The sequence below is a fragment of the Colobus angolensis genome, unplaced genomic scaffold (genome assembly GCF_000951035.1).
Source record: "Colobus angolensis palliatus isolate OR3802 unplaced genomic scaffold, Cang.pa_1.0 Scaffold258, whole genome shotgun sequence".
In the NCBI taxonomy this organism is placed as follows: Eukaryota; Metazoa; Chordata; class Mammalia; order Primates; family Cercopithecidae; genus Colobus; species Colobus angolensis.
This window is the reverse complement of record NW_012115799.1, coordinates 4,419,641-4,447,211: the sequence shown is the minus strand read 5'-3', so window position 1 is coordinate 4,447,211 and position 27,571 is coordinate 4,419,641. Positions and strand designations below refer to the sequence as shown.

General features: G+C 38.9%; 3 protein-coding genes across 3 annotated transcripts in view; 2 read left to right on the top strand and 1 right to left on the bottom strand.

Moving 5' to 3' along the window:
* Positions 1 to 6,661, top strand: part of PRPF39 (pre-mRNA processing factor 39) — a 33,228-nt gene extending 26,567 nt beyond the window's left edge. The window contains exons 8-14 of the mRNA XM_011947072.1: positions 664 to 828; positions 1,142 to 1,268; positions 1,611 to 1,879; positions 3,385 to 3,569; positions 5,238 to 5,312; positions 5,546 to 5,666; positions 5,904 to 6,661. Of these exons, the coding sequence (XP_011802462.1) occupies positions 664 to 828; positions 1,142 to 1,268; positions 1,611 to 1,879; positions 3,385 to 3,569; positions 5,238 to 5,312; positions 5,546 to 5,666; positions 5,904 to 5,960 (999 nt within the window). The 3' untranslated portion in view covers positions 5,961 to 6,661. The remainder of the gene's footprint in view (positions 1 to 663; positions 829 to 1,141; positions 1,269 to 1,610; positions 1,880 to 3,384; positions 3,570 to 5,237; positions 5,313 to 5,545; positions 5,667 to 5,903) is intronic.
* A 283-nt stretch (positions 6,662 to 6,944) lies between these two features.
* On the bottom strand, positions 6,945 to 23,746 carry FKBP3 (FK506 binding protein 3, 25kDa). Its single transcript, XM_011947071.1, has 7 exons — positions 23,280 to 23,746; positions 19,714 to 19,815; positions 18,820 to 18,927; positions 12,444 to 12,579; positions 11,843 to 11,910; positions 9,066 to 9,163; positions 6,945 to 7,302 (listed from the first exon to the last, which is right to left on the bottom strand). The coding sequence occupies exons 1-7, from the start codon at positions 23,385 to 23,387 to the stop codon at positions 7,248 to 7,250; spliced, it is 675 nt and encodes a 224-aa protein (XP_011802461.1). The 5' UTR covers positions 23,388 to 23,746; the 3' UTR covers positions 6,945 to 7,247.
* Positions 23,747 to 24,751: 1,005 nt separating this feature from the next.
* The window catches only part of FANCM (Fanconi anemia, complementation group M), a 74,132-nt gene continuing 71,312 nt past the window's right edge, over positions 24,752 to 27,571 (top strand). Inside the window, exons 1-2 of the mRNA XM_011947070.1 lie at positions 24,752 to 25,474; positions 26,039 to 26,211. Coding sequence (XP_011802460.1) covers positions 24,967 to 25,474; positions 26,039 to 26,211 — 681 coding nt within the window. The 5' untranslated portion in view covers positions 24,752 to 24,966. The remainder of the gene's footprint in view (positions 25,475 to 26,038; positions 26,212 to 27,571) is intronic.

Below are 27,571 nucleotides of genomic sequence, written 5' to 3'. Positions count from 1 at the left end.
AGTTCTTAGTATATTCACAGATATGTACAGCCATCACCACAGTCAATTTTAAAACATAATCACCACCTCAAAAAATAACACCTTAACTTTTAGTTGTCACTACCCCTACCTCCTCAGCTGCAACCCTCTACCCCCAGTGCTAAGGTACCACTATCTGCTTTTTGTTTCTGTTGATTTCCCTATAATGGCCTTTCATATGAATGGAATCTTAGAATATGGAATCATTTCACAGATGTATGTATGTACATTGTAGTCATCACAGCAATCAAGATACAGACAGAACTCTTTTAGCACCGCAAAGGTCCCCTTGGCCCCTTTCCAGCCAGAGTTCCCCTTCTCTACTCCTAGCCCTAGGCAGCCATTGATCTACTTTCTGTCACTATGGTTGTTCAATTTTAAAATATTCAACAAAGTATAAAATGTTCTGTACATTAAAAAGCATGTAATTGGCAAAATGGCAGAATAAATAGAAAATGTATTATTTCATTTGTGAAGCTTAAGGAATTTAAGGGATTTTAATTTTAAAAGTTTTTTAAATTATGAAATATGATTAAAAAATTTTAATTATCAGTTATATTTAAAATAATTTGTATTAACACTGTGCTTGTGCATATTTTGGTGATTTGGTTTACTTTCATTGGCATGTTAACAATTTCATTACAGATTAAAAGACCTTACTTTCATGTGAAACCTTTGGAAAAGGCACAACTAAAAAACTGGAAAGAATACTTAGAATTTGAAATTGAAAATGGGACTCATGAACGAGTTGTGGTTCTCTTTGAAAGATGTGTCATATCATGTGCCCTCTATGAGGAGTTTTGGATTAAGGTAAGAAAATCATGTGCTCTTAAACTTGAATATATTATAAACATTGATCTAGTGACTAACCTTTTTTGTACTTCTGTTGAATGTTGTTCATATAACTATATCTGTTGCATTAGGAGATGGTCTGCTTGCAACCAGATTTGACTGCTGCATATGCCAACCTCGTTGCCTCTCTTCGTCCTTCCTTACAGAAACTAGTCTAGTGGTTCAATAAAGGTGCTGAATGGGTTTAAAAATAGAATTTTATCGTTCTGTCACAAATTTAATGACTTGTTCAACTGTAAATTATTCAGTATTTCCTCTTTTCTGTATGTAGTATGCCAAGTACATGGAAAACCATAGCATTGAAGGAGTGAGGCATGTCTTCAGCAGAGCTTGTACTATACATCTCCCAAAGAAACCCATGGTGCATATGCTTTGGGCAGCTTTTGAGGAGCAGCAGGGTAAGAGTGGAGAAATTCAATTGATATTTTAGAGATTTTCAGTTATTTCAGGAAACAGTGATAACAAATTGAGTAGTAAGGGATGGTGTAAAGCAGTTTGGCAAACTTTTTCTCTAAAGGGCGAGATAGTAAATATTTTAGGCTTTATAAGCCATGTGTTCTGACTTTTAGGCTTTGTAAGCCATTGTAGTCCCCAGACAGCCCTAGGCAGTATGTAAATATGTGTGGCTGTTTCCCTTTAGTTGCTGGATTTAGCTCCTGGGTGATTGTTGTCAGTATGTGGTTATAAACATTATTTTAGTTGTTTAAACCAAAGCATAAACATTTAATTACTGTTTCTAGGTAATATTAATGAAGCCAGGAATATCTTGAGAACATTTGAAGAATGTGTTCTAGGATTGGCAATGGTTCGTTTACGAAGAGTAAGTTTAGAACGACGGCATGGAAATCTGGAAGAAGCTGAACATTTGCTTCAGGATGCCATTAAGAATGCCAAATCAAATAATGAATCTTCATTTTATGCTGTCAAACTAGCCCGGCATCTTTTCAAAATACAGAAAAACCTTCCAAAATCAAGAAAGGTGCTTTTGGAAGCAATCGAAAGAGACAAAGTATGCATTTGTATTTTTAAGAGTATCTTTATAGAAACACCAGTGGTCAGTGTATTTTCACTGTGGCAACTGTGATGAAAGATTTGGTCTGTATGTAATATGTTTTATTACTAAATGAGGACAACAGTCCCTCTAAACTGATGTTGCCATTTAAAAAATTTTTTCAAATTGTTTTGATAGAAGTTTGAGACATAAGATTATTGGGTTAAAATTGTTGTAGACATTGTGATACTTTATATTTTCCCTTTAGAAACTATCAACAAATTTACTGATTATTAAGTAGAACAGAGGACTTGGGAGAATACTTTATAAACAAAAGCATAGGCATTGCCTGTGTTGTAAGCACATTTGGCAGTGAGATGATTTAGTGTCTCCATAGAGTACTTTTTATATATCAGTTGAAAAAGGCAGTGTACAGGTAATAGGTAATTTCTCAGGTTTTAGGATTTTAGTTATTGCCAGGTCTGTTTAAGATGAAGATTTATAGCAGTTTGCGTCTAGCTGCAGTTTAAGAGGTTTATCATTTGTTTGGTTTTTTTTTTGTTCTTTTGGAGACAGTCTCACTCTGTCACCTAAGCTGGAGTGCAGTGGTGCCATCTTGGCTCACTTCAACCTCTGCCACCTGGGTTCACGCAATTCTCCAGCCTCAGCCTCCCGAGTAGCTGGGATTACAGGCACGCTCACCGTGTACAGCTAATTTTTGTATTTTTAGTAGACACGAGGTTTCACCATGTTGGTGAGGCTGATCTTGAACTCCAGACCTCAGGTGATCTGCCTGCCTCGGCCTCCCAAAGTGCTGGGATTACAGGCGTGAGCCACTTCACCTGGCTGTTTTTTTTTTTTTTGGAGACAGAGTCTCATTGTCACCGAGGCTGGATTGCAGTAGCGTGATCTCAACTGACTGCAGCCTCCGCCTCCTGGGTTCAAGCCATTCTCCTGCCTCAGCCTTCCGAGTAGCTGGGATTAAAGGTGTGCGCTTCCACGCCAGCTAATTTTTGTATTTTTAGTAGAGATGGGGTTTTACCATGGTGGCCAGGCTGGTCTCAAACTTCATACCTCAAGTGATCCTCCTGCCTTGGCCTCCTAAAGTGCTGGGATTATAGGCATGAGCCACCAGGCCCAGTTAAGATGTTTATCTATAGTTGTAGTAAAGATTTAAATTATTTGAAGCATAGGGATAATTTTTTTGTTTTATTTTCTAATTGTCATGGTAGGTCAAGTCATACTAAATACAAGATAGGATATAGTTTTAATTTATTGGCATTTAACAATTTGTATTGTTTAGGAGATACTAGAATGATCAATTGATTGAAAAATTCATCAGTGTGTTAATTAATTTTTTCACCCTTTTAGATACATGCCGAAAACATTTAGCATGAGTTGTATTTAATACAAAACAATTTTCAATTTGTTTTTTCAAATTGAGACAAAAACTAAGGCATTTTAAATATCTGTGCTCTAATAAAAATATTTTAGAAATATTAATGATGCTGCTTTTTACACAGGAGAATACAAAGTTATACCTCAATTTACTTGAAATGGAATATAGTGGTGACCTCAAACAAAATGAAGAAAATATCCTAAATTGTTTTGACAAAGCTGTACATGGTTCATTACCTATTAAAATGAGAATTACATTTTCTCAGAGAAAAGTGGAATTTCTTGAAGATTTTGGTTCTGATGTTAATAAGTAAGATCTTAATTATATTACCTATTTGAATGATAAATGAGCATTGATATTTTTTGTATGGGGATTTGATGATTAGTATAGATTAATACATTGTTAAATTTTAAAATGTTCGCTTAGTTTACTTTTTCCTCAGATATATGTGGGGGTAAATTCAATTTTATAAATGTATATGCATTTAACAGGAAGACATATCGGTTTGTCTTTCCTTCAAAATTGTTTTCAATTTTAGAATGACAATTTAAACCATGATTGAATGAGAGAAGGCAGGAAGGAGCAATCCTGTGAAAGGGAAATGGGATAAGGATTGAACCTTGAAACCCAAATGTTTAATATATAGGTCAATAAAGATGGATGGGATTAATCTCCAGTCAGAGTGCTGTTTTCTGAGATTGGAGAAGAGGATGGATATGGTCCCACAGAACACGCTTAGTGGCCTCATCTTCCTTCATTTTAAAAGGCCGAAAGTTGAGGATGGTTGAAGAGAATGCTCCAGTGGATTTGGGAAAAGGAAAAGTTTAAGATTTAATTTACTAAGAGTATGAGTATTGGCTAGAGCACTGCTGAAGTTCCAGTCTTATCTGATTCTAGTAAGGAAATACCAGTTCCTGTTAGGCATGTGCCTTCTCTGATTATTCTCATTTAGATTTCTGTTGAAACCATTGTAGATCAACTGAATTAGTTGTATCTGGGTGTTTGTATATGTGTGTGTATATTTTTGATAGCTGTGTAAAATTTCAGTGCAACTAACAGCTAATGTTTATATTAGTGTATTTTAATGTATTAATGTATAGATTTGCATGCTTGGCATGATGCCAAATGTTTTATTTAGCTATCTTGCAGAAAATTCATATCAGTAGAATGAGGGTATAGGGTTCTGTTCTCTTAATAGATGAGGAGAGGATAAAACAGATTAGGCATTTTTTCTGAGGTAATATAGCTATTATTACATTGTGGAGCTTGGACTGAACCTACTTCAGTTTCTGCTCTTAACTGCTTGGGTGCTGTGTATTTAGTGTCTTGTGTTTACACTGAAGAAGGTACACAAAAGATGAGATACGTAATTCTAGCTTCTAGTCTAGTTGAATGATATGACTAATAGAGGAAATAAGTGTATGAGGTAGCAAGTAACTGCTAGGAGGGCTGTGATCTCTCTGTGGATCAGAATGGATTTGTCATGCTTCATAGAGGAGGTTGAGCTTCATTTAGTTATTACTGGATTCTGATAAGCTAAGCAGAGGACACAGTGGCAAAAGCAAGTTGAAGCTCATCTAAAAGTAACATCTGCTTGATTGGAGGTTTTTGTGAAGTAATGGAAGCGTGATCTTGACTGTGTTGTGCATTGAAAGCTAGACTGATTGATAGCACATGGAGTAGGCAGTTGATAGTAGTAAGCTACTGGAATTTTGACCAGTGATGTTAAATGACATTATTTTAATTTGGCAAAAATAGGCAGACAAATTGGAGATTCAACACAAGTGTCATTTAGTCCATTGTAAGTATAGGGAATGGAGTGTCTATCAGAACTATGATTTTAGTAGTAGAAATTTGAAAAATAAAGGAGTCGCTTAGAAATTTTCTTAGGCAGTTTCTTAAGTAAAAATAACTTTAAATATTTAATAAAGTTTGTTTTTTATATATTCCAGAGGATATATTTTTCTTTCCTTTCAGGCTTCTGAATGCTTATGATGAACATCAAACACTCCTAAAAGAACAGGATTCTTTAAAAAGGAAAGCAGAAAATGGGTATGTCACTTTTTGCTAAGTCAAGAAGGGGTGCTTCATTATGGAAATGCCTTCAAAGACAAATGTTTTTAAGTGTTACTTTTGTTGTAATTTACATACTTTATTTTTATGATTTGAAAGTCATGAATGATTCAGAACTTCAGTAATACAAATATATAGATAACATTCATCTATTCGGTAATGTTGTTATCTGTGGGAGTTTTGAAAGTTTCCATTTTGCCATTTTATAATAGATCAGAAGAACCAGAGGAAAAGAAAGCACACACAGAAGATACAACTTCATCATCTACACAGATGATTGATGGTGATTTACAGGCAAACCAAGCTGTATATAATTATAGTGCATGGTATCAAGTGAGTATGCAAAATTATAATTCTTTGTTCATAGATGTTATTAGCATGAATTAGGATACTTTTTAAAAAAAAAGTTTTTGTTCCAATTGTATAATACATTCTTTGGTGGTTAAGTACTAGAATTTTTAGCAGTGAACACTTGCTTGTTTTCTTAAACATACCTGCTTTAATTATACTTTTACATATGGAACTCTGCCACAGTTCTAATACACTAACACACTTAATTTTTCCTTTCAGTACAATTATCAGAATCCTTGGAATTACGGACAATATTATCCTCCCCCTCCAACCTGATGGGAAAAATGTAAATTTCAAATGGAGTGTGTGAAAAGTATGAAATTATTATTTTTTTTAATGAGGGATGTAAACAGTATAAGCTTGTTGTATTTGAAAACCTGTCTTCCTTGTTTCTGTGTAACATGATTTGTTTAGTAATAGGGGAAAAATGTCAATTAGTAGCTTACCACAGATACTGATACTGTTTCCTACCATTTATAAAATTTACTTTTTATTGAAGAACTATTTTTTGATTTTTGCATTAAGTGGTCTAGAATTCTTTTGCAATTCATTTGCAACAGAATTTTGTAGCCTTAAGGGGTAGGAAGAAAAACCTGACTGCAAATCATGTCAGTGTAGTACAAAATTCTGACAACACATAAGGGCTGGTTATTAAGGATTTACCTCTTTTTTTTTTTTTTTAAAACAAAAAAGGACTTCAACCTTTGCTATCAAGGTTTTGTCTGTTTCAGTTATACTTGTGAATTGTGATCTAACGGCAGAAAGGATATATTAAAATACTATGCCTTGGAATAGAGAGATTATAAATGAGAAAATGGAATGTTTGCATCCCTTTAAAAATGAAAATCGTATCAAAAGTATGTTGTTTCAGGAGACTTTGTATTTAGAATATTCATGTAAAACTTGTGAACAAGCTTTCATTTTGATCAAACTGATCATCTTCATTTTTGTAATAAAATGGAAGACTCATCCAGTAATCGTTTATGAATTTATTTTGGGGGCATCAATTAATAATATTATGTTCACCTTTATTAGTGGCTCATTGGTTTTGAAGTGCACTTTTCCTAAATTCAGGTATTGATCTTCATGCCAAGATTTCTTCCCTTTTAGCATTTTGTTTCCCCTCAATCCCTATGCTTTTGCCTTCTCATTATACAGGCAATCTGTCCAGATAATTTTGCTGGGAGTTACTCCCTGGTTTGATGAGGTCCTCAGTTCCAGTTACCTAATCAGAACAATAATATATTAACACCAAACAAATCACAGTCAGATCAAGACAGTGGATAAATTTTTATTGAGCCACTTAGTTTACAACATGAGGTAAAAGGAAAAAGTTCTCCTTGACTAGTATTTTACACAGCTGTGGGAAAGTATTTTAGACTTCAGGGATTCATAAGGGATTACATCTCTCAAAAGCTGGGATCAAGTAAACAAATTTTATTAACTCCTTGAATTTTCCAGTTGACTCTTCCTTTACAGTAGTAATAACTTCTAACTAGTTAGGTAAGTTTCTTCAAGGCCAAGTTTTATCATTGTTGCTAATACCCTTAGAGCTGAACTATTTCAGTCAATATCCACTAATTCCACTTCAAAAATGAGTTTTGCATTTGGTGGAATTCTGTTGAAGAAGTCAAGGTACAGTTGATAAAAAGTGCCTCTCCCCTACCCCCATAACCTTAGTATAGGATAGGCTAACTAGATAGGCTTACTAGATAAATTGAGCTTGGACTAGGATCCTCCTTACCTGGATGCTTTACTAAGTACTCCTAAATTAGCCACCACTTAATGAAGACTATTAAGTACTCCAAAAAAAAGGTAATGTCATTCTATCTGGGAAAATATATATGTGTGTATACACACACACACATATATACACACTGTATTAAACTTTTTATGAGGCAGTACGTAATATTTACTGTGCATTTTAAGATGCTAAGTTCAAGGCCAGGTACGGTAGCTCACACCTGTAATCCCAGCACTTCAGGAGGCTGAGGTGGTGGATCACCTGAGGTCGAGTTCGTGACCAGCCTGGCCACCATAGTGAAACCTTGTCTCTACTAAAAATACAAAAATTAGCCAGGTGTGGTGCACACCTGTAGTTCCAGCTACTCGGGAGGGTGAGGCAGGAGAACTGCTTGAGTCCGGGAGGCAGAGGTTGCAGCAAGCTGAGATCACGATGCTGCACTCCAGCCTGGGTGACAGAGTGAGACTCTGTCTCAAAAAAAAAAATTGCTAACTTAACAGTTATATAATTTACATGTGCATCAGACTGGTCTTCAGATGCTTCTTTACATGGGAGAGGGAGCTGCAGCTGACCATTTGATTTCCGCCCCCCGCCCCACGAGACAGAGCCTTACTCTTTTGCCCAGGCTGGAGTACAGTGGCATGATCACGGCTCACTGCAATGTCTGCTTCCCAGGTTCAAGCGATTCTCCTGCCTCAACCTCCAGGGTAGCTGGGATTACAGGCCTGCACCACCACGCCTGGCTAATTTGTGTATTTTTAGTAGAGGCGAGGTTTCACCATGTTGCCCAGGCTGGTCTTGAACTCCTGACCTCAGGTGATCTGCCTTCCTTGGCTTCCCAAAGTGCTGGGATTACAGGGATTAGCCATGGCGCCCAGCCTGGCCATTTGATTTTGAAAAGCTAAGAGAGCTATTATATTCCCAAATATGTTTATCTGCTAAGACTACAGAAAGCTGCCTTCCAAAGGAATTGTTTTTTCAAACTTAATCTTACGGGTCCAAGAGGAATGGAACCAACAAAAGCCATAAACTACCTTCCCTCTTACCTACTGGATTGGTCTGGTCTTAATAATGGTCTGGAGTCATTCCTTATTCTTTTTTAAATGTTCATAAACTGGACTTTCAGTGAGTATTGTCATTAGTAGTAATAATAAATGCTTACGCTAACACTGTTGATTCTGTGGTCTCCTTCAGTTCACAACTGGTAATCTCCCACATCTATTCCATTTCTAAGCTTTGAATTTAATTGCCTGAAATTATACTGTACCATAAAATTACCATGAGCCATATTTGCCTCCTAGTTTGTTACAGTTTGTACTGGGCATGGTAACTTTTCTTAAACTTAAAAACATTAAGAATTGCTGCTTAAGCTTAAACCTCACAGTTAAGGTCTTGAAAGTTAAGAATTTGAGTAAGAGAAACAAAAATTCTAGCTGAGGGTTGAACTTTATACCAATAGAAAATACTATTGTCTATTGGAGGTGCTGACACATAAGCATCTAAAGATCAGGAAGACTAGTCTGGACAGGATTCTTGATCCAGAAGTTTGTCTACAGCATCTTTCACATCTTCAGGTGATCTACAGGTTTTTTTTTTTTTTTTTTTTTAACTTTAATTATGAAGGGAAAAAAGGATACTTGGCATCAGGCTGTCCTTTCTTTCCATAAGCCCATTCTGGTTCAATCTCCAGTCGAGCCTTTTCTCCTTTACTCATAGTCAAGAGGGCTTCATCCCACTGAAGGCAAGAACAAAATAAAAACTAATGGTATTCTGCAAAAAGCACATGTAATACCAGGACAGTAAAGACAAGATTGTATGTTAAACACAGAATCTATTACTATAGATTTCACTATATTCTAAGGTAATGTACTTCAGTGAGTCCCTAAATCTTTGTCTTCCATTTCTTCAATAGAAAAAAATAAGGGTATTTTAAGCAGGGCTTTTTTAATGTGAAAAGAACCTTTTGGGGCTCATGCCTGTAATCCCAGCACTTTGGGTGGCCGAGGTGGGCAGATCACTTGAGGTCAGGAGTTTGAGACCAGCCTGGCTAACACAGTGAAATCCCATGTCTACTAAAAATAAAATTAGCTGGGTGCGGTGGCGGGTGCCTGTAATCCCAGCTACTCAGGAGGCTGAGGGAGGAGAATCACTTGAACCCAGGAGGCGGGGGTTGCAGTGAGCCAGGATTGCGCGACTGCACTCCAGTCTGGGCAACAGAGGGAGACTCCATCTCAAACAAACACACACAAAAACTTTTTGTAAACTGTAACATGCCATACATTATGAAAACCAGTTTGTTATTAGCACCATCATAAAAACAACCTGCAACGCTTTTATATCACAGGACAAACTTGAGTTTATTTTTATTGGAATATAATGGCAAGTACTCACTGTAAAACTGTTTTAAGATTACCAAATTGTAATAGTGGAGTCATGTTGGCACATAAAATACAATTTTTTTCTTTTGAGACGGAGTTTCGCTCTTGTTGCCCAGGCTGGAGTGCAGTGGCATGACCTTGGCTCACTATAGCCTCTGCCTCCTGGGTTTAAGCGATTCTCCTGCCTCAGCCTCCCTAGTAGCTGGGATTATAGGAATGCCCAGCTAATTTTGGAAATACAATTTTTAAAATGTTACAGCACTTTTGCAAAAGTGCAAAAGGTAAAACTGACTTTTCAAAGAAACAATAAAAGGCTTCTGGGTTGGCCTCTCCATATTTTCCAAATTTGGATCTTAAAGCTAGTTGCCACAAACAGTTAAGTCCACATCACCACAGGGATAATATTCCTAATATACGCTCTATTGAAATACAACAATCATATAAAGCTCAAGGGACAAAGTTATGGTGGTCACATTTGGAAAATAAGAATATGGTAGACTAGCCGGACATGGTGGCTCACGCCTGTAATCCCAGCACTTTGGGAGGCTGAAGAGGGCGGATCACTTGAGTTCAGGAATCAATTCTAGCCTGACCAACATGATGAAATCCCGTCTCTACCAGGAATACAAAATTAGGTGAGAGGTGCATGCCTGTAATCCCAGTTATTCCGGAGGCTGAGGCAGGAGAATTGCTTGAACTCATGAGACAGAGGTTGCAGTGAGCTGAGATTGCACCATTGTACTCCAGCCTGCGCAACACGAGCGAAACTCCATCTCGAAAAAAAAAAAAAAAAAAAAAGTATGGCAGACTAGAAGAAATTTACCAGTATGCAAATAAGTTACAGAAATAGAAAAATGGCCCAATTTGATATATACTTGCTATCAACTTGGTATGGGCAGGTAACAATTTTTTTTTTTGTTTTGTTTTTGAGATGGAGTCTCACTCTGTTGCCCAGGCTGGAGTGCAGTGGCGTGATCTTGGCTCACTACAATCTCCACCTCCCGGGTTCAAGCGATTCTCCTGCCTCGGCCTCCCAAGTAGCTGGGACTACAGGCGAGTGCTACCACGCCCAGATAATTTTTTGTATTTTTAGCAGAGACAGGGTTTCACAGTGTTAGCCAGGATGGTCTCGATCTCCTGACCTCATGATCCGCCCACTTCGGCCTCCCAAATTGCTGTGATTACAGGCCTTAGGCCACCATGCCCGGCCGGGGCAGGTAACAATTATAAGTTATGCTCAACAAAACCTTTAGTTTCAAGATATTTTATGTTCTGTATATGATTGTCTGAACCATATCTTAGTTCCTACAACTGCATTTAAATAGGCATTTCAGTTATTGGTGTCTGATGTTCTGACAATAACAATTTAAAACAAACAATGGGCACAATGGGCAGGCCCTAGCATGATTCATAGAAGGTGACAGCCCATCCTGCTCTTTTATCTTCTTTTGTACACTGTAATGGTCAGTATGGGTCAAGCCTAACTTCCCCTTTTCTCAAAGTTTCTTTCTGTTCTCTCTCATATATAAGTGTAGGTTAAAGCATGCTAATGTTTGAATGATTGCAGCCCATGTTGTATGAGGTGAAAAGGCTATAGAAACAAACTCTGCTTCTATGAGTACTTCAGTGGAACAGATATTTTACTTTTGCAAATTATATGTAAATGGTACAAACGTCCTGTAAGACTTTTACAGGAAGCTTAAAGACAAATTTAGAGGGCCAAATGTTCTGACAAAGACTTACTTTATGAAGAAAAATAATAAAATGGGTACACATGGAAGGGACTGAAGCCCCTGTTGTATTAGGTACTTCCAAGTTATGCTCATTTAATCTTCTAACAACCTTGAGGCAGGCAGTACTGTCCTCATTTTATAGATAGTGAAACTGAGACCCAGACAACTTGTGCAAGATCAGCTAGCAATGATTATACCCAATTTGTCAGACTCCAAAGTCTGTTTCCTTTGTGTTATATCCCCAAACCTCCAGAAGCAGCATGTGCCAGAATATCTACTGATTCACTGGCATTCTTTACTTACTCCTCTGATAACTTTGCCTACTCCGACTTTAAAACTTAAAGGCTTGGCATTTTTCTTCTTCTTTGCACCTGTAAAACAGATTTTCCTTATAATTAATGATATACTCTAATTTATTATTAAGAAATTTCCATCGGAAATTATTAAATTCCAATGCAAAAATATAGTGGTTTGATTTCAGAATTACAATACTATGTATTTTAAAAGAAAGAAAAATTTACAAAGTCAGATCATCCATCAATAAAATTCTGGCTGTAAAAATAATTACATTCTTAACAAAGGGTAGAAGGGCAGGACCTATACTTACATCACAAAACAGCTTACTATCCTGCCTTTTCTATTCAAATACTAATGCCTTACTTTTGGACATTAACCAGGTTTAGACTGAGATTCCTTATCTTTTGCTTTCCAATGAACAAGAGGTCTTTAGCCAGCCAATAATCAGTGAACTGAAGACCTCTTCCAAGTAGATCTTGGGGGGAAGTATGTCTGGATAAAAGTAGGTGACAGTCAGGAAAAAGGTACTGCTAACTACTCATCTGTCTGCCACCCAAGTATTTCGAATCTCTTTAAGCCAAAATCATAAGATTACATTTAGACTTACTTGTTTGAATATTAGTATCAAAAACAGTCCCATCTTGTAGTGTTCCTGTATACCAGCAATGAACAACATCTCCCTTTTTCGGAAAGTTGGTTTTATCTCCCTTTTTCAGAACAGATTTAGTATATTTTGGTGGACCCTAAAAACAAAACACACACACACACACACAGTTATTAATTTGTGTCCTTTAAAAGAATGACAAACAATAGCCAACAATGACCAAAGTCTATTTGATGGATTTGGTAATAAACAAACAAAACACTCAGTATCTAATTTCATGGCTGTGATGTGACTATTAGTAACTTACACATCTATAATTTCAAATAACTTCCAGCTTCTTTGGAAGCCTAAATTCTTCTAGTAAGATTCTGATAATTACTCACCAAACCATAACATGATTTCAGTTATTTCCTAAAGTTAAAAAAAATTACTATTTAATTCCTATGAAATCATAAGGCATTAAAATAAGGGATGGTGACTTCCTCCCACAAAGATTTGAACTGTTTTAGCAGCAATAATTGATATTACTAGGTGTTTTTATTATATCCAATTAGAATGAATACAGTGATATTGCCTCTGACCCTGATTTGGAAAATAAATTCACACAATGGATGACATTACCTAAAGAAATAACAGGCATATTTCCTAGAACAAAGTAGGATTATCAGGGTCTTCTAAAAAAAAAGGTTACAGATTAATCTAATCAATAGTAATTCATATATGAGAGGAAAGCAGACAGAGGAACTGTCAAGAATCTTAGGGAATTAATTAAAAAAAAGAGGTGTACCAAATTTAAAAGTATCCTCCTTACCTGATATCTATTTGGTTTCTAAATTCAGACCAAATTCAGAGGGATCTGCATTATCCAAATCTGTATTTGGTTTCTAAATTTCATAAAATAAATAACAAAGGTGTGGGTGGATATCAAATATTTCAAATCTATTAGTTCCTGAGTTTGAAAAGCAAGATAAAGTTCTTTATTCCTGGCCTATTTCTTTTTTTTTTTTTTTTGAGGTGAAGTCTCACTCTCGCCAGGCTGGAGTGCAATGGCATGATCTCGGCTCACTGCCACAACCTCTGCCTCCTGGGTTCAAGTGATTCTCCTGCCTCAGCTTCCTGAGTACCTGGGACTACAGGCGCCTGCCACCATGCCCCACTCATTTTTTGTATTTTTAGTAGAGACACGGTTTCACCATGTTGGCCAGGATGTTCTCAAACTCCAGACCTCGTGATCCACCCACCTTGGCCTCCCAAAGTGTTGGGATTACAAGTGTGAGCCACCACGCCTGGCCTATTCCTGATCTATTTCTAATTGGTCAAGGTATGCAAATTTTTATTCACTTTCATTTCCCTAGCTGAAGATTTTATCCTTTTCCAAAACTTGTAAGTAACAATATCTGTGCTGGGTGCGGTGGCTCACACCTGTAATCTCAGCACTTTGGGAGGCCAAGGTGGGTGGATCACTCGAGGTCAGGAGTTTGAGATCAGCCTGGCCAACATGGTAAAACCCCATCTCTATTAAAAAATTAGGTGGGTGTGGTGGCGTGTGCCTGTAATCCCAGCTACTCAGGAGGCAGAGGCAGGAGAATCATTTGAACCCAGGAGGTGGAGGTTGCAGTGAGCCGAGATGGCACCACTGCGCCACAGAGCAAGACTCCATCTTTAAAAAAAAAAAGAGTCTGATCTCCTTGCAAATAGTCTACCTCTTGGACAAAAGATTCTCTCCCTGACCAAACCCTAGCTAGGATCCTCTGAGCCCTCTTCTCCACAAGGCTTCAACCTTGCACTATAAAGAGCTGAACAAACACAAGTTTCAAATAGCTCGATGCCTTATTCCTAGGAGGACCTGATCTCTCCTTAAAGTGCCTGCCCAAGAAAACTTAAGGCTGCCAAAAAAATTTACTGTTTGTTCCAGTCAACGCCTGAAGATGAAGATATGACCCTGTCTCTAAGTCTCTGTGGGAGCCTAACTTTGATAAGCACCAGTTGGCAAACTCGGATAGGTTTCTTATGGACCAACCCCCACTTCCTACTTTTTGTAATTTTTCACTTCCCTAACTGTGCTTAAATCCCTCCCTACTCCCTCATTCTTTTTCTTTTTTTTTTTGAGACAGAGTCTTGCTCTGTCTTCTAGGCTGGAGTGCAGTGGCGCCATCTCGGCTCACTGCAAGCTCTACCTCCCGGGTTCACGCCATTCTCCTGCCTCAGCCTCCCAAAGTAGCTGGCACTACAGGCGCCAGGCTAATTTTTATTTGTATTTTTAGTAGAGATGGGGTTTCACTGTGTTAGCCAGGATGGTCTCGATCTCCTGACCTTGTGATCCGCCCGCCTCGGCCTCCCAGTGCTGGGATTACAAGGTGAGCCACTGGGCCCGGCCCCCTCATTCTTTTAAAAGGCCCAGTTACCTCTCCACAAATCAGACAGGAGTTCAGCTCTTTCCCCTACTGTCAGTAGGCTGAATAAAATCTGTTTTCACCACTTTAATGTCCAATTGTGTTTATCACTGACACCTTCAGTCAGTCCTCTACTCAACTGCTAGAGTGATGTTAACAATTACTGCTCGTAGTTTTGTGTCCAAAGGCCTAAACCATGCAGGATCTCAATCTATCCCTCCCTAAAGCTCCAGAATTCTATCAGCCTTTGAACTCTTATCTCTTCCATGACCTTCTCAGTAGAGCAGGTGCACATAGCATATAAATCTTTCAATCAGCCGGGTGCAGTGACTCACACCTGTAAACCCAGCACTTTGGGAGGCCCATGAGGGTTGATCACCTGAGGTCAAGAGTTCAAGACCAGTCTGGCCAACATGGTGAAACCCCCATTTCTACTAAAAATACAAAAATTCACTGGGCATGGTGGCAGGCGCCTGTAATCCCAGCTACTTAGGGGGCTGAAGCAGGAGAATCGCTTGAATCCAGGAGGCAGAGGATGCAGTGAGCCAAAATTGTGCCACTGAATTCCAGCCTGGGCGACAAGAATAAAACTCTGTCAAAAAAAAAAAAAAGGAAATATTTCTATATATATATATTTTTTTCCTTTTTTAAGAGACAGAGTTTCAGTGTTGCTGAGGCTGGAGTGATCATTCCACTGCAAAATACTGAGATGTTTTACACTGGGGCAATCACAGCTCACTTAAAGGCTCAAGCAATCCACCTGCCTCAGCCTCCCAAAATGCTGGATTACAGGCGGGAGCCACTGTGCCTGATTAATAATATTTCAAAAGTATAAAAATATTACTGTCTGTAAGGGAGCAATGAAAGGGAGAATGGCATGAAATAAGGCTAGAAAAATATGTAGGACATACTAGAATCTGGGTTTTTATCTTTAGGACATTAGCCAATTAAGAGTTTTAAATAGAGAAGTTACAGAATCAGATATTTATTTATTTATTTATTTCTGAGACCGAGTCTCACTCTGTTGCCCAGGCTGGAATGCAGTGGCGTGATCTTGGCTCACTGTAACCTCTGTCTCCCAAGTTCAAGCAATTCTCCTGCCTCAGCCTCCCGAGCAACTGGGACTACAGCCTTGAGCCACCACACTTGGCTAATTTTTGTATTTTTAGTAGAGATGGGGTTTCACCATGTTGGTCTCAAACTCCTGACCTCAAGTGATCTGTCTCCCTCAGCCTCCCAAAGTGCTGGGATTACAGGCACGAGCCACTGTACCTGACTGACCCTGTCTTTTTTTTTTTTTTTGAGACAGAGTTTCACTCTTGTTGCCCAGGCTGGAGTACAATGGCGCGATCTCAGCTCACCGCAACCTCTGCCTCCCGGGTTCAGGCAATTCTCCCACCTCAGCTTCCTGAGTAGCTGGGATTACAGGTGCACGCCACCACACCTGGCTAATTTTTTGTATTTTTAGTAGAGACAGGGTTTAACCATGTTGTCCAGGCTGGTATCGAACTCCCAACCTCAGGTGATCCGCCCGCCTCGGCCTCCCAAAGTGCTGGGATTACAGGCGTGAGCCACCACGCCCAGCCTCCCAACCGACCCTGTCTTAAATAAATAAAATACAAATTTTTTTAAATGAAAAACTGTCTTATTTAAACTAAAACATCCCAAATACCATCATTTCAATAAGTAATCAATATAAAAAATACTGAGATATTTTACAATCTTTTTTTAAAAAAGAAACGTCTAAATCACACCTTTGAAACTGAGTACATATTTTACTCTTAAAGCACATTTCAGTTCAAAGTAGCTAAAGCACTCTGTAGCCACATATGGTTAGTAACTACCATACTGAACTGGACAATTCTAGACGGCACTCAATTACTGAATATATTCTTCAGCAGGGTGTGGTTTGGAAAAGTATTGTTTTAGAAATATTATTAGAATACCCATTTTGTTGCTGACTGGATAAAGAAAGAGAAGGGAGGCAAGAAATGAACAATGTTTTTAACATTCCAGGTATGAGGCCTTGCTTTGAATGCTTGAAAATGGAAAATGAATGAACATTTAAAATAAAAGGAAGATGTTTGAGAGCATTAGTCTTGAAAGAGACATGAGAAACAAAAAGGAATGAAAAGATTCAGAGAAATTTTAAGCTCAGAAGAAGGGAATGGCAATGGCTAGACATTCACATTTTGGCAATATAGAACACAGGAGCATATAATGAGAAGGGAGGCCAGGCACAGTGGCTCATGCCTGTAATCCCAACACTTTGGAAGGCCGAGGTGGGCAGATAACCTGAGGTCAGGAGTTCAAGACCAGCCCAGCCAACATGGAGAAACCCCATCTCTATTAAAAATACAAAAATCAGTTGGGTGTGGTGGTGCCTTCCTGGAGTCCCAGCTACTGGGGAGGCTGAGGCAGGAGAATCACTTGAACCCAGGAGGTGGAGGTTGCTGTGAACCAAGATGGCACCTCTGCACTCCAGCCTGGGCGACAGAGCGAGACTTTGTCTTAAAGACAAAAACAAAAACAAAAAAAGAGAAAGGAGTAAGAAGAGACTGAGAATTTGTGAGAAAATGTCAAATACATTATGTGAGCAATGAGCAATGTGATGGAGAATTGGGCAAAGGATAGTATAAATGTTGAGTAGCAATGAAACTAGAAAACATGCTTGGCTAATATTAAGCATTAATTTATACCAGGCTCAAAAGGTTTTATGATTATGTGTGTATAATGCCTGCTGCTCTCCAGTCCCAAAGCATAAAGACAGAAAGTAGACAATGAGGGTTATCAAGGAAATGGACAAGAGGCTTTTCAATCTAGGATGCTAGGAAAACGGTCACAGTACGTAATTGGGCTCAGGCTGGCCAGTTAAATGAAGAGATTTTAAATAAAATGATATAGTTTAGGACCCTCATAAGCTCTCTCTACATTGTCTCTAGCTCTTATGAACTTACCTTTTAATTTATTTATAACTTCTTAACTCCTTAATGAAATACTATATGTCTCCTAAAACCATCCTCATTCAAATTTCCTGGATGGTAAACTATGTTGCCAGTTGCTTCTGAAATCCTTCAATAATAATTGCTCCATTTACCTTAGTAGCTACTCAATAGATATACCATTTATCAAATGTTAATTGTGATAAACTTTAAAATTGCTTTCTGTGCACATATACCTATAAACATTAATTTCTGCTTTTTAGCCAATAGGAAAAGATCATGCAAAATTAACTAGCTTTAATCAAATAAACATCTATAATTGTATAACTGAATTTATACTTTCCACAAATACCCAAAAGCCACACTGTCATCAATAGCCTCACCTCTTTACAAGAACTAAATATAGATTATTATCACTGATACTAAGACTTTTGGCAATGAGTGAGCTTATACAGTAAAGTATTATCAGAAATTACAAGATTATAACCAATTCAGCTCTGCTAAGTCAGTTCTTAGTAGCTGATCTTAGCTCTACTAAGGCTGTCAATTTGCAGGAACAAATTAATCTGGTTCTTCAAACCTTTGTACCAAAATATAAAACCTGAGTTGGGAAAACTGAGACAGATGAACCCACATCCTGCAGCCAAGCCTGGATTATTTCTATTGCCAGGGACACCATGTACATTAGAAAAAGCTAAAAATAATCAAAGAAAATGTATGTCATTTAGTCCAAGTTGGCCATAGAATCAAGGCCTTAAAATAGCTTTGAAAGCTCAGAAGGTCTGGACAGATGTGGAGGCAATATTAAATACAATATCAGAAGTGTTTCAAAGGATAGGCTAATAACTGTAAAGTACTAGTTCTTAGGATTATTTCTGTCCCAGTACACCTAAGGGAAACAGCACACTCCACTAAGTGTTTGGCTCACTGAAAGTGGTCATACTCAACCACCTTTCACTACGAGAAGCTACTGCAAATAATAAAGAAATAAATACAATTTCAAGAATCCACATGATAAAATAAAAAAAAATACTATATACAGACCTCATCCAGGGTCTCTTCAGACTTGGTTTCTTTGGGTTTATCTTCATTAAGCTTCACATTTTTTACTTGCTCAGACACTTTACTTATACTTTCAGTACCCTTAAAACGCTGTAAGGAAAATGTTCTAACATCATACTCAGGACAGGCTAAAACCAAGGAGCAACATCAAGATTTTAAGCCTCTCAATTAAATGAACATCTGCATAATAAATACAGGTTGTATAACACAATTGTGAATAAATGGTCTAAGGAAACAAAGAGCAAAGAAATAATTTTGTTCATAATTTATTTTTAAACAATAAATTATTACCCTCAAACCAGCTTACAATATAAATTCTGAAATGAGAACCATGACCTTAGAAAGGCCAATGCATACCCAGAGATATAAACACTATTCAAATAACTCCTAAAGATTTTTTTCCTGTGGAAGATACTCATTTCATAGTAAACATATATGGGAGAATGTCTTAAAATTTATTTTTGTAAAGGCTCAGCCTAAATCTAAACCAGACTTTAAATTCATTAGTGAAATGGAAACTTATTTCCTGTATAACATTTAATATATATAATGACAAAATACATTTAATATACACCATATGCTAAAGTAATATGGTAATACCACTGATCTAATGAATTTATAACTTCAGTGGCCTTAAGAATTTGTTGTCTCAATTTAAGCCACAAAATCCAGACCCTTTGAAAATACTGAAACATTCTGCCATACTGCAGATTAGCTTTGCTAGATTTGACAGCCTGTCCACTTACGATAATAGTTCAGAAAAATTACAGGTGGAAAAGCTCTAACACATTCAGCAAATAAATGCATTTTAAACATCTTTTTTGGAAATAAAATTTCAAAAGTGATGTTCTGTGAACAGAATCTAACAATACTCACCTTAGTTTCAAAAAGATGGTTATAGGCTGTAACCAAGTGGTCCTTGTTAGCTGTCTTGGCCACATTTTTAATGTTTCCTAATAATTTATGTTCTGCAAGAAACTATAAGGAAAAAAGCTGGGTAATCAAGATAACTTCTCTGGAGTAAGAAGTGTCTAAAATTAGAAAATGACCCTTTTATGTTAGCAGTTGTGTTTTCAACAGTACTAGTATTGAAGAAGAAATAAACCCTATAGTTTATACTCTACTTCATTATAAAAAAAATGTAAGATAGAGTTTTTTTAAATTGGGTATTTATAAGAATTCGTCACAAGACTGGAACTGCAGTGTTATGTACTGAACACAGTGGTTCATCCTAACCTTTTTCCTGTCAACACTCACGAAAAATAACATTTATACAGCAAGTATACTGTGGTGACCTGAGTTAGTTGCTCACTGCAGGAGGATACTTAGATGCAGTCCTTGAGAGTCTCCAGCCAGGTTGGGTATAGCTATCCTGAGGCATCTGTAACCCATTCCTAGCAGACTAGGAAGAGTCACTGTTACACACACATGTAACATAGATATGTTGAGATTGCTATGCTTAACGTGTATGGGCTGTGGAGTCATATTATCTAGGCTAAAATCCTAGCTGACTGGGCTGGGCACGGTGGCTCATGCCTGTAATCCCAGCATTTTGGGAGGCTGAAGCAGGCAGATCACCTGAGGTCAGGAGTTTTGAGACCAGCCTGGCCAATGTGACAAAACTCTATCTCTACTAAAAATACAAAAATTAGCTGGCCATGGTGGTGCATGCCTGTAGTCCCTGCTCAGGAGGCTGAAGCAGGAGAATTGCTTGAACCTGAGAGGTGAAGGCTGCAGTGAGCCGAGATTGCGCCACTGCACTCCAGCCTAGGTGACACAGCAAGACTCTGTCTCAAAAAAAAAAAAAAAAAATTCCTAGCTGTCTGACACTAGACAGAGGACTAAGCTTGTCTGAAGACTCAGCCTCCATATCTGTAGTGGAAGATTAATAACCGTGTCTACGTCAAAGAGTTGATATAAGGATAAAGTGCAAAAATCCATTTAATGCATTTAGCATAGAGCCTGTCACACAGTAAGAACTTAATAAATATTGGAATTGTGATTAATACTGTATTTAATAACTCAAGGTAATAGCGGAATTCCTTTTCTCTCAAATATAAGACTGCTAAGATGGCAGAGGGACACTAAAACACTACTGCTGAAATAGCAAGTCGCAATATATCTTTATCTCAAAATCACGTAATTGTGAGGATTTCCATAATTTCTTTGTTTCCTTATTTTATTCTGCTTCTTTTTCTGCCTTGTGGTCCTTGCCTAATTCCTAATTTTGTTACCTTCTCAAAGTTGTCCTTTGGCATCTTCTAAGCTTTTGATAAAGCAGTTAACATTATTAGCAGTCAACAGCTAACACTATCACTATCGTTTTTTTTTTTTTCTTTTGCTTTTTCTTTCAAAGATATGTTCTAAATAACAGCTGACGGGGAAAGGAGACAAAATTGATTAAACGGGAGTAATCAGTTACCTTTAGCACGCTGGTGGTTTTTTGTTAAAAGATTCCAGAAAATACCCAAAGCATAAAAGCATAAACATCTCTTTGATATGATTAATAAAATAATTATTGTCAAGTATAGGTCTAAGTGTTAATGATCATTGGAGATTATTATTATTATTTTTTGAGACAGAGTCTAGCTCTGTCGCCCAGGCTGGAGTGCAGTGGCCCAATCTCGGCTCACTGCAACCTCCACCTCTTGGGGTGAAACGCTTCTCCTGCCTCAGCCTCCCGAATAGCTGGGATTAGAGGTGCCCGCCACCAGGCCCAGCTAATTTTTTTTGTATTTTTAGTGGAAATTAGGTTTCACCACGTTGGCCAGGCTGGTCTTGAATGCCTGGCCTCATGTGATTTGCCAGCTTTGGCCTCTGAAAGTGCTAGGATTACAGGAACCAGCCACTATGCGCGGCCGAGACTATGCATTTAAAAGATTAATATGTTATAAAACCATTTTGATAATCCAAGTCTGTTAAAATTGTTCTATGTGGTCCAGTTTTACATACGATTTCACATGGCATGATTTGTTTCATAAGAATATGATGGATGAAGTACATGACTGAAGTATTATTAAATGTTAATATGTCTATTCTGAAATACGAATTGGCTTAAGAGAAAATAGTTCCATTAAAATGGGGTAAGATTCCCGACGCCTGTTCTTTCTTTTTCACCCTTGTACCTCCAAACATTGAGAGTAGTTCTTGTTACAGATGTTGTATTAACATCTGCTAAACTAATCTAAGATGCGGATGCCAGGATAATGATTCAGGAAGAAGGAACTGAAGTTGGAGAGTTCTTGTATCTCCCCGTCATGACGGCCGCCCAAAATGAAAATAAAATATAAGCTTCTCAAAATAACCCAGAAACAGTGGCTCACGCCTGTCATCTCAGCACTTTGGGAGGCCGAGGCGGGCGGATCACGAGGTCAGGAGATCTAGACCTTCCTGACTAACACGGTGAAACCCCGTCTCTATTAAAAATACAAAAAATTAACCTGGCGTGGTGACACGCGCCTGTAGTGCCAGCTACTGGGGAGGCAGAGGCAGGAGAATGGTTTGAATTCGGGAGGCGGAGGTTGCAGTTAACCGAGATCGCGACACTGCACTCCAGCCAAGGCGACAGAGACTCCGTCTCAAACAAACAAAAAATCCAGAAACAAATTTTCTAAATGAAAAGTTTAGATTTTTAAAAATTGTATAGAAAACACAAGCAGGCCGCCGCTTGTAAGAGAATGCTGCGTGCACAACTATTCCAGCAATTCAAGAGATGCCTGAATGATCTTAACTTCCAAAGGAAAAACAAATGTGACAAAAATAACTTGACTATAGACGGATGGTTAAGATGGAGACTATGCTGACAAATGGAGAGCGTACAGTATAAAGAATTCCAAATAAATTTTAGTCTGTTTATGACAGACCACTGCACAAGAGAAATGTGAATGTAGCTCCCTTAAAGTATAAAGGTGAAAAGGTCATTTAAAGGGTCGATATGTTAAAACAAAACTTTAGCCACAACCTACGGATTTTTAAAAATCACACGCATTAATGTTCTGTATCTAGTAAATTGTTAAGCAAGTTGGATACACCGTTCCCACAGAAATCTTCACGTCCCTTCCCATTTCCCTAGTAGCCGGCGCCCCACTCCCAGGAGTCTCATCCACACCACTATTCCTCGGCCTCCCCGCCCTTGCCCCCAGTATCTTCGGATTCCTATTTTTCTGGCCTCCACCCCCACTCAAGGATCCCAATGAGGTTCTAACTCTACAATTGTAGCCTGTGTGCTCCAAGAAATAAGGCTGCTCCCCTGCCCCAGCAGGGCAAGACTGAGGGGCGGGAGCGAGGCCCAAAGCACACCCTGGGCCGCTCCGGCCTTCCCGGCCACCGGCCGCGGGAAGACGAGGGCGGGGGCACAGAGGAATACGGAATGTATGGGCATCTCCAGGGGGGTGAGGCGTCCCTCAGCCGCACCAGCCCGGCCGCCCCTACGCCTCCGGTACCGAATCTGAACCGTGTTCCTGCAGAAACTTGATAATGTCCTTCTTGGGCAGCTGCTCACTGCGCAGCTGCTCCACGGTCCACGCCCGCTGTGGAACAGCCGCCGCCATCTTCCCCCGCTGCCTCCGCTTTACTGAGCCAGCCCGCCGCAGTTCGGCATCGCCCCGCCCCCTAGGGCGGGGCGTGACCACTCACGGAGGTCGAGGGGCGGGCCACTGCGCTAGCAGTCGGGATTGGGGCTTGTCTTTGAGTGACGTCAAGGATGTGCTATGAGGGCTTCTTTGTTGAGTCCGGGTTAAAAAACCTACCGCGGTCGTCTCTGCAGTAGGCTGAGTTGAAGACCGCTAGCGATTTTCGATTCTGAGTTAGATCCCTTGTGAAGAGACCTCCGAGGGTAGCGACATTTATCAACCATTACCCACATGTATTACCTACGGCAGCTATGCCTTTAAAGTTCAGTCTATAACCTGTTAAAACAGCATTCAGGCTCCTTATTTCGTTTTATCTAGTTCTAGCCTAAAAATTCACACCTAAACTGCTTCAGTCCTTGTCGATCCGAAAATCCATATCCCATCATCTCACCTTTAAAGATCACACAACTGAAACTTAAATACAAACTGCCCATCCCCTCCACCCCATACAAATACGAGAAAGTTTGTCCAAAACGAAGTTCAGAAATTTGAACAAATAAACGATTTATAAAGAAGCTGCACTCAGGATGCCACTTGCTGATGAGAATGAGATTATTAATGCTCGTAACTCTGTGATGTATATTTTTTCTCAGTACACGAGGGAACAAATTTGCAGAGGTTACTCAAAGTCAGGTTTAGAGAGAAGTCAGGAATCGTTTGAGATAGAAATCTTTGTTAGAGTGGAATAATTGCAGACCGACATTTATTATAATTCTATCTATAATAAAGATTTAGTAGTTGAACATTAGGACTCCTTACTTAAAAAAATCTAGGCTGACTCTGGGCATGTTGCCTATGAGTTAGCTCTGCTATGCAAGGAGCATTAAAAAATAAAAAATTCTGACGAATAGCTGGACCAGACCACGTTCACGTCCCTTTAAACAATGAAAATATTAAAATAATGGGTTGCCATTCCTTGCACGGTGAAAAAGAGACTTGGCATTTTGTTTTCTCAGCCCAGATAGAGATATAAGACAAATTATTCCATCTACACACTTTTGCTTTTCACCTTATATTCTGATTTAAAAGTACAAGGAATGAAGTACATTAGACGCTCAATAACATTAAGTTCACAAATTGATGGGTATCCCATTGTCCCAGGGTATATATTTTATAATAAATCTCTATTATAACATTTTAAGTGATTTAATCACTTTAGCAGTGACGCCCAGCCATCTAATCATTGGAAACGGAAGTTAAATTTTGAGTTTGTTAAAACAAAACAAGACACCGGAAGCGCACAGGGGACCATATTTAGAGTAACGCCTTAATGGTGCGCCTGAGTCTCCGGGAGGGCTGCGAAGGTTTCCGGGAAGCCAGCCAATGATATTCCCAACGCAAACTTAGTGGCGGCATTTTCTACTGGATAAATTGGCCTTAGTCCCGCCTTCTCGTTGCAGAGTTTTGTCCGAAGGAAACCGATGGGGATCGCAACCGTAGCGGTTGAGCTGGCGCTGCTGCGGATATCTGACCGAAGCCTTCGGTGGTTGTCGTCCTAATGAGCGGACGGCAAAGAACGCTTTTTCAGACGTGGGGCTCAAGTATCTGCCGATCATCTGGGGCTCCGGGTTGTAGCTCCGGAACTGAGCGACCTCAGAGCCCTGGCAGCTCCAAGGCGCCTTTGTCGGTAGCAGCGGAGGCTCAGCTGGAGTCGGACGATGATGTGTTGCTTGTCGCGGCGTACGAGGCTGAGCGGCAGTTGTGTCTAGAGAATGGCGGGTTCTGCACCTCCGCAGGCGCCCTGTGGATTTACCCTACCAATTGCCCAGTGCGGGACTACCAGCTGCACATCTCCCGGGCTGCTCTGTTCTGCAACACGCTGGTGTGTCTACCCACCGGACTGGGAAAGACCTTTATTGCCGCCGTGGTCATGTACAATTTCTACCGCTGGTTCCCTTCAGGAAAGGTGGTCTTTATGGCCCCAACGAAACCCTTGGTGACACAGCAGATCGAGGCTTGCTACCAGGTGATGGGTATCCCGCAATCCCACATGGCCGAAATGACAGGTATCTTAGACTGGACTAATTTTGAAGTAAGAGCTGGGTCCCCAGGGGAAAACATGCGTTTTGGTGGAAATAGAGTTAAAGGAATTCCTGACCCATGTGGAATAGTTCCCAAGCTAGTATATGTGCATGTTATGTCCTCTCTCTTAAAACATTCTCTACTTGTAGAAAGCCCAACACTGATGAATAGGGTTGCTTTATTCAATCTTCAGAGAATACCTGTAGCTTCTCATGGTATTTTGAAGCCATTATGTGTGTATACCCCATGGGTAACTGAACATGGTGTTTCCTGGCATTCTTTCTGAAAAAGATTTCTCAGTTGAAGAATTTGCCTCTCTTCAAATTGTAGGACTTTTCTAAAGATAATTTGGTTGGAGTCCTAGATAAGTGCCAGCTTTGATATTTGGACCACACCAGAACTTTAAAATGTAGCATTCCGATGAATTGTCAAATTGTTTTTCTCTTTATATTACCAAAGCATGTTTGCATTCTGAAAAGGCCAGACTATTTATATTTTATAGATAACAGTCTGAATTTTTGAATGTAGAATGTCACTTTTATTTTCAGGGTCTACGCAAGCTTTCACCAGGAAGGAAATATGGTGCAGTAAGAGAGTCCTTTTTCTTACACCTCAGGTCATGGTAAATGACCTTTCTAGAGGAGCTTGTCCCGCTGCTGAAATAAAGTGTTTAGTTATTGATGAAGCTCATAAAGCTCTCGGAAACTATGCCTATTGCCAGGTAATAATTTTGTAAAACGGTATTTTGTAGTGTAACTGTACTGTTAAAAGAGTATTTTGGCGAATAGTTACTAGTGAGATGGAAGTTATTGACAATATTATAAAAAGCCTTTACGTCTATTAATCTCAGAACAGATGGTGATAAAGAATATCTGTCATCCATTCAAATCAGTGTCTCCACTGCCTTTTGCTGTTATTGTTGTTTTCTTTTTCTTTTTTAAGACTAACCAGATAATTAGCGTCAGATGTAGATCATAAGAGCCTAGTTATGGTCAGGATAGTGATCTAAAATAGGATATGAATGGAGTTTTGAAGTTAATAAAGATTGGTAGTGGATATGCAGTGTCTTTTCTTGGCGGCTAGGTAATGATATGATGTATGCCACATACCTAACACAGTGCCTTCCAGTTGAGTACTCCAGGAATACAAAATAAGGTGAAGTAGTGTGATGTGGTTGTAAACATCATTCATATCTTTGCACTGAATGAAACTGACTCTCTGTTTCCCTCTTCTATTAAGGGGGACCTTGCCTCTTCTACTTAAGGGCCAGGTCATTAATATTTTATGCTTAACAGTTTGAAAATCTTGGTAGGCCATAGTGGATAAAGGTGGTGGGGACTCATTAAAAAATATTTAGCTGGGATAACCCTTAAGATCTAAAAGAGATTAGAGAGAAGAAGGCTAAAGACAGGGTATCTAATGAGGGGTAGAAGGGATGTAGGATGACTTCCAGATTTCTGACTTGGAAAACTGTGAAGACTGTGAGTTCTGAATGGAGAGCAGGTTTAGGGGAACGTGGAAAGATGGTTTCGATGTGTTGAGTTTGAGGAGTCTATGAGGAATTCAGCTGTAGATATTCATTAGGTGATATTGATAGAAGTATGGATCTTGCTGGAGAGTTCTGAGGTAGGGATACAGATTTGGAAATTATAAACATAGAGATGGTAGTTAAAACTATAGTAGCTGGTGATGATAGGAGGAGATTATAGAGCAAGAATAAAAGAGGGAAAAGGTAGTGAAAGTTAATTTCATTTAGGGCAAAGATTAATTTCACTGCCAGTTTTTGAATTTGTATAGTCATTTCTTTGGGGACTGTAAATGTTATTTTATTATATCTCTGTATTAGGGGTAATTGTCCTCTTTTTAAATAGTTGATCTTCCTAATTATATTCAGGAAATGAATATAATATATTTTTCCATTTATTTGTTTCATTCCAAATTAAATTAATACACAGCATGTTAAAAATTTCCACCTGAGAGGGGCATTTAAAAACTTTTAGCCCGGCCGGGCGCGGTGGCTCAAGCCTGTAATCCCAGCACTTTGGGAGGCCGAGGCGGGCAGATCACGAGGTCAGGAGATC

Bases quoted from the DNA above. Each gene is read 5' to 3' on its own strand.
- FKBP3 (XM_011947071.1), bottom strand. From the start codon at position 23,387: ATGGCGGCGGCTGTTCCACAGCGGGCGTGGACCGTGGAGCAGCTGCGC. The intron at 19,816-23,279 runs GTACCGGAGGCG...TTTTCCTTATAG, and splicing joins AGGAACACGGTTCAGATTCG to TTTCTTGCAGAACATAAATT. The intron at 18,928-19,713 runs GTGAGTATTGTT...TTTTCCTTACAG, and splicing joins ACCATCTTTTTGAAACTAAG to CGTTTTAAGGGTACTGAAAG.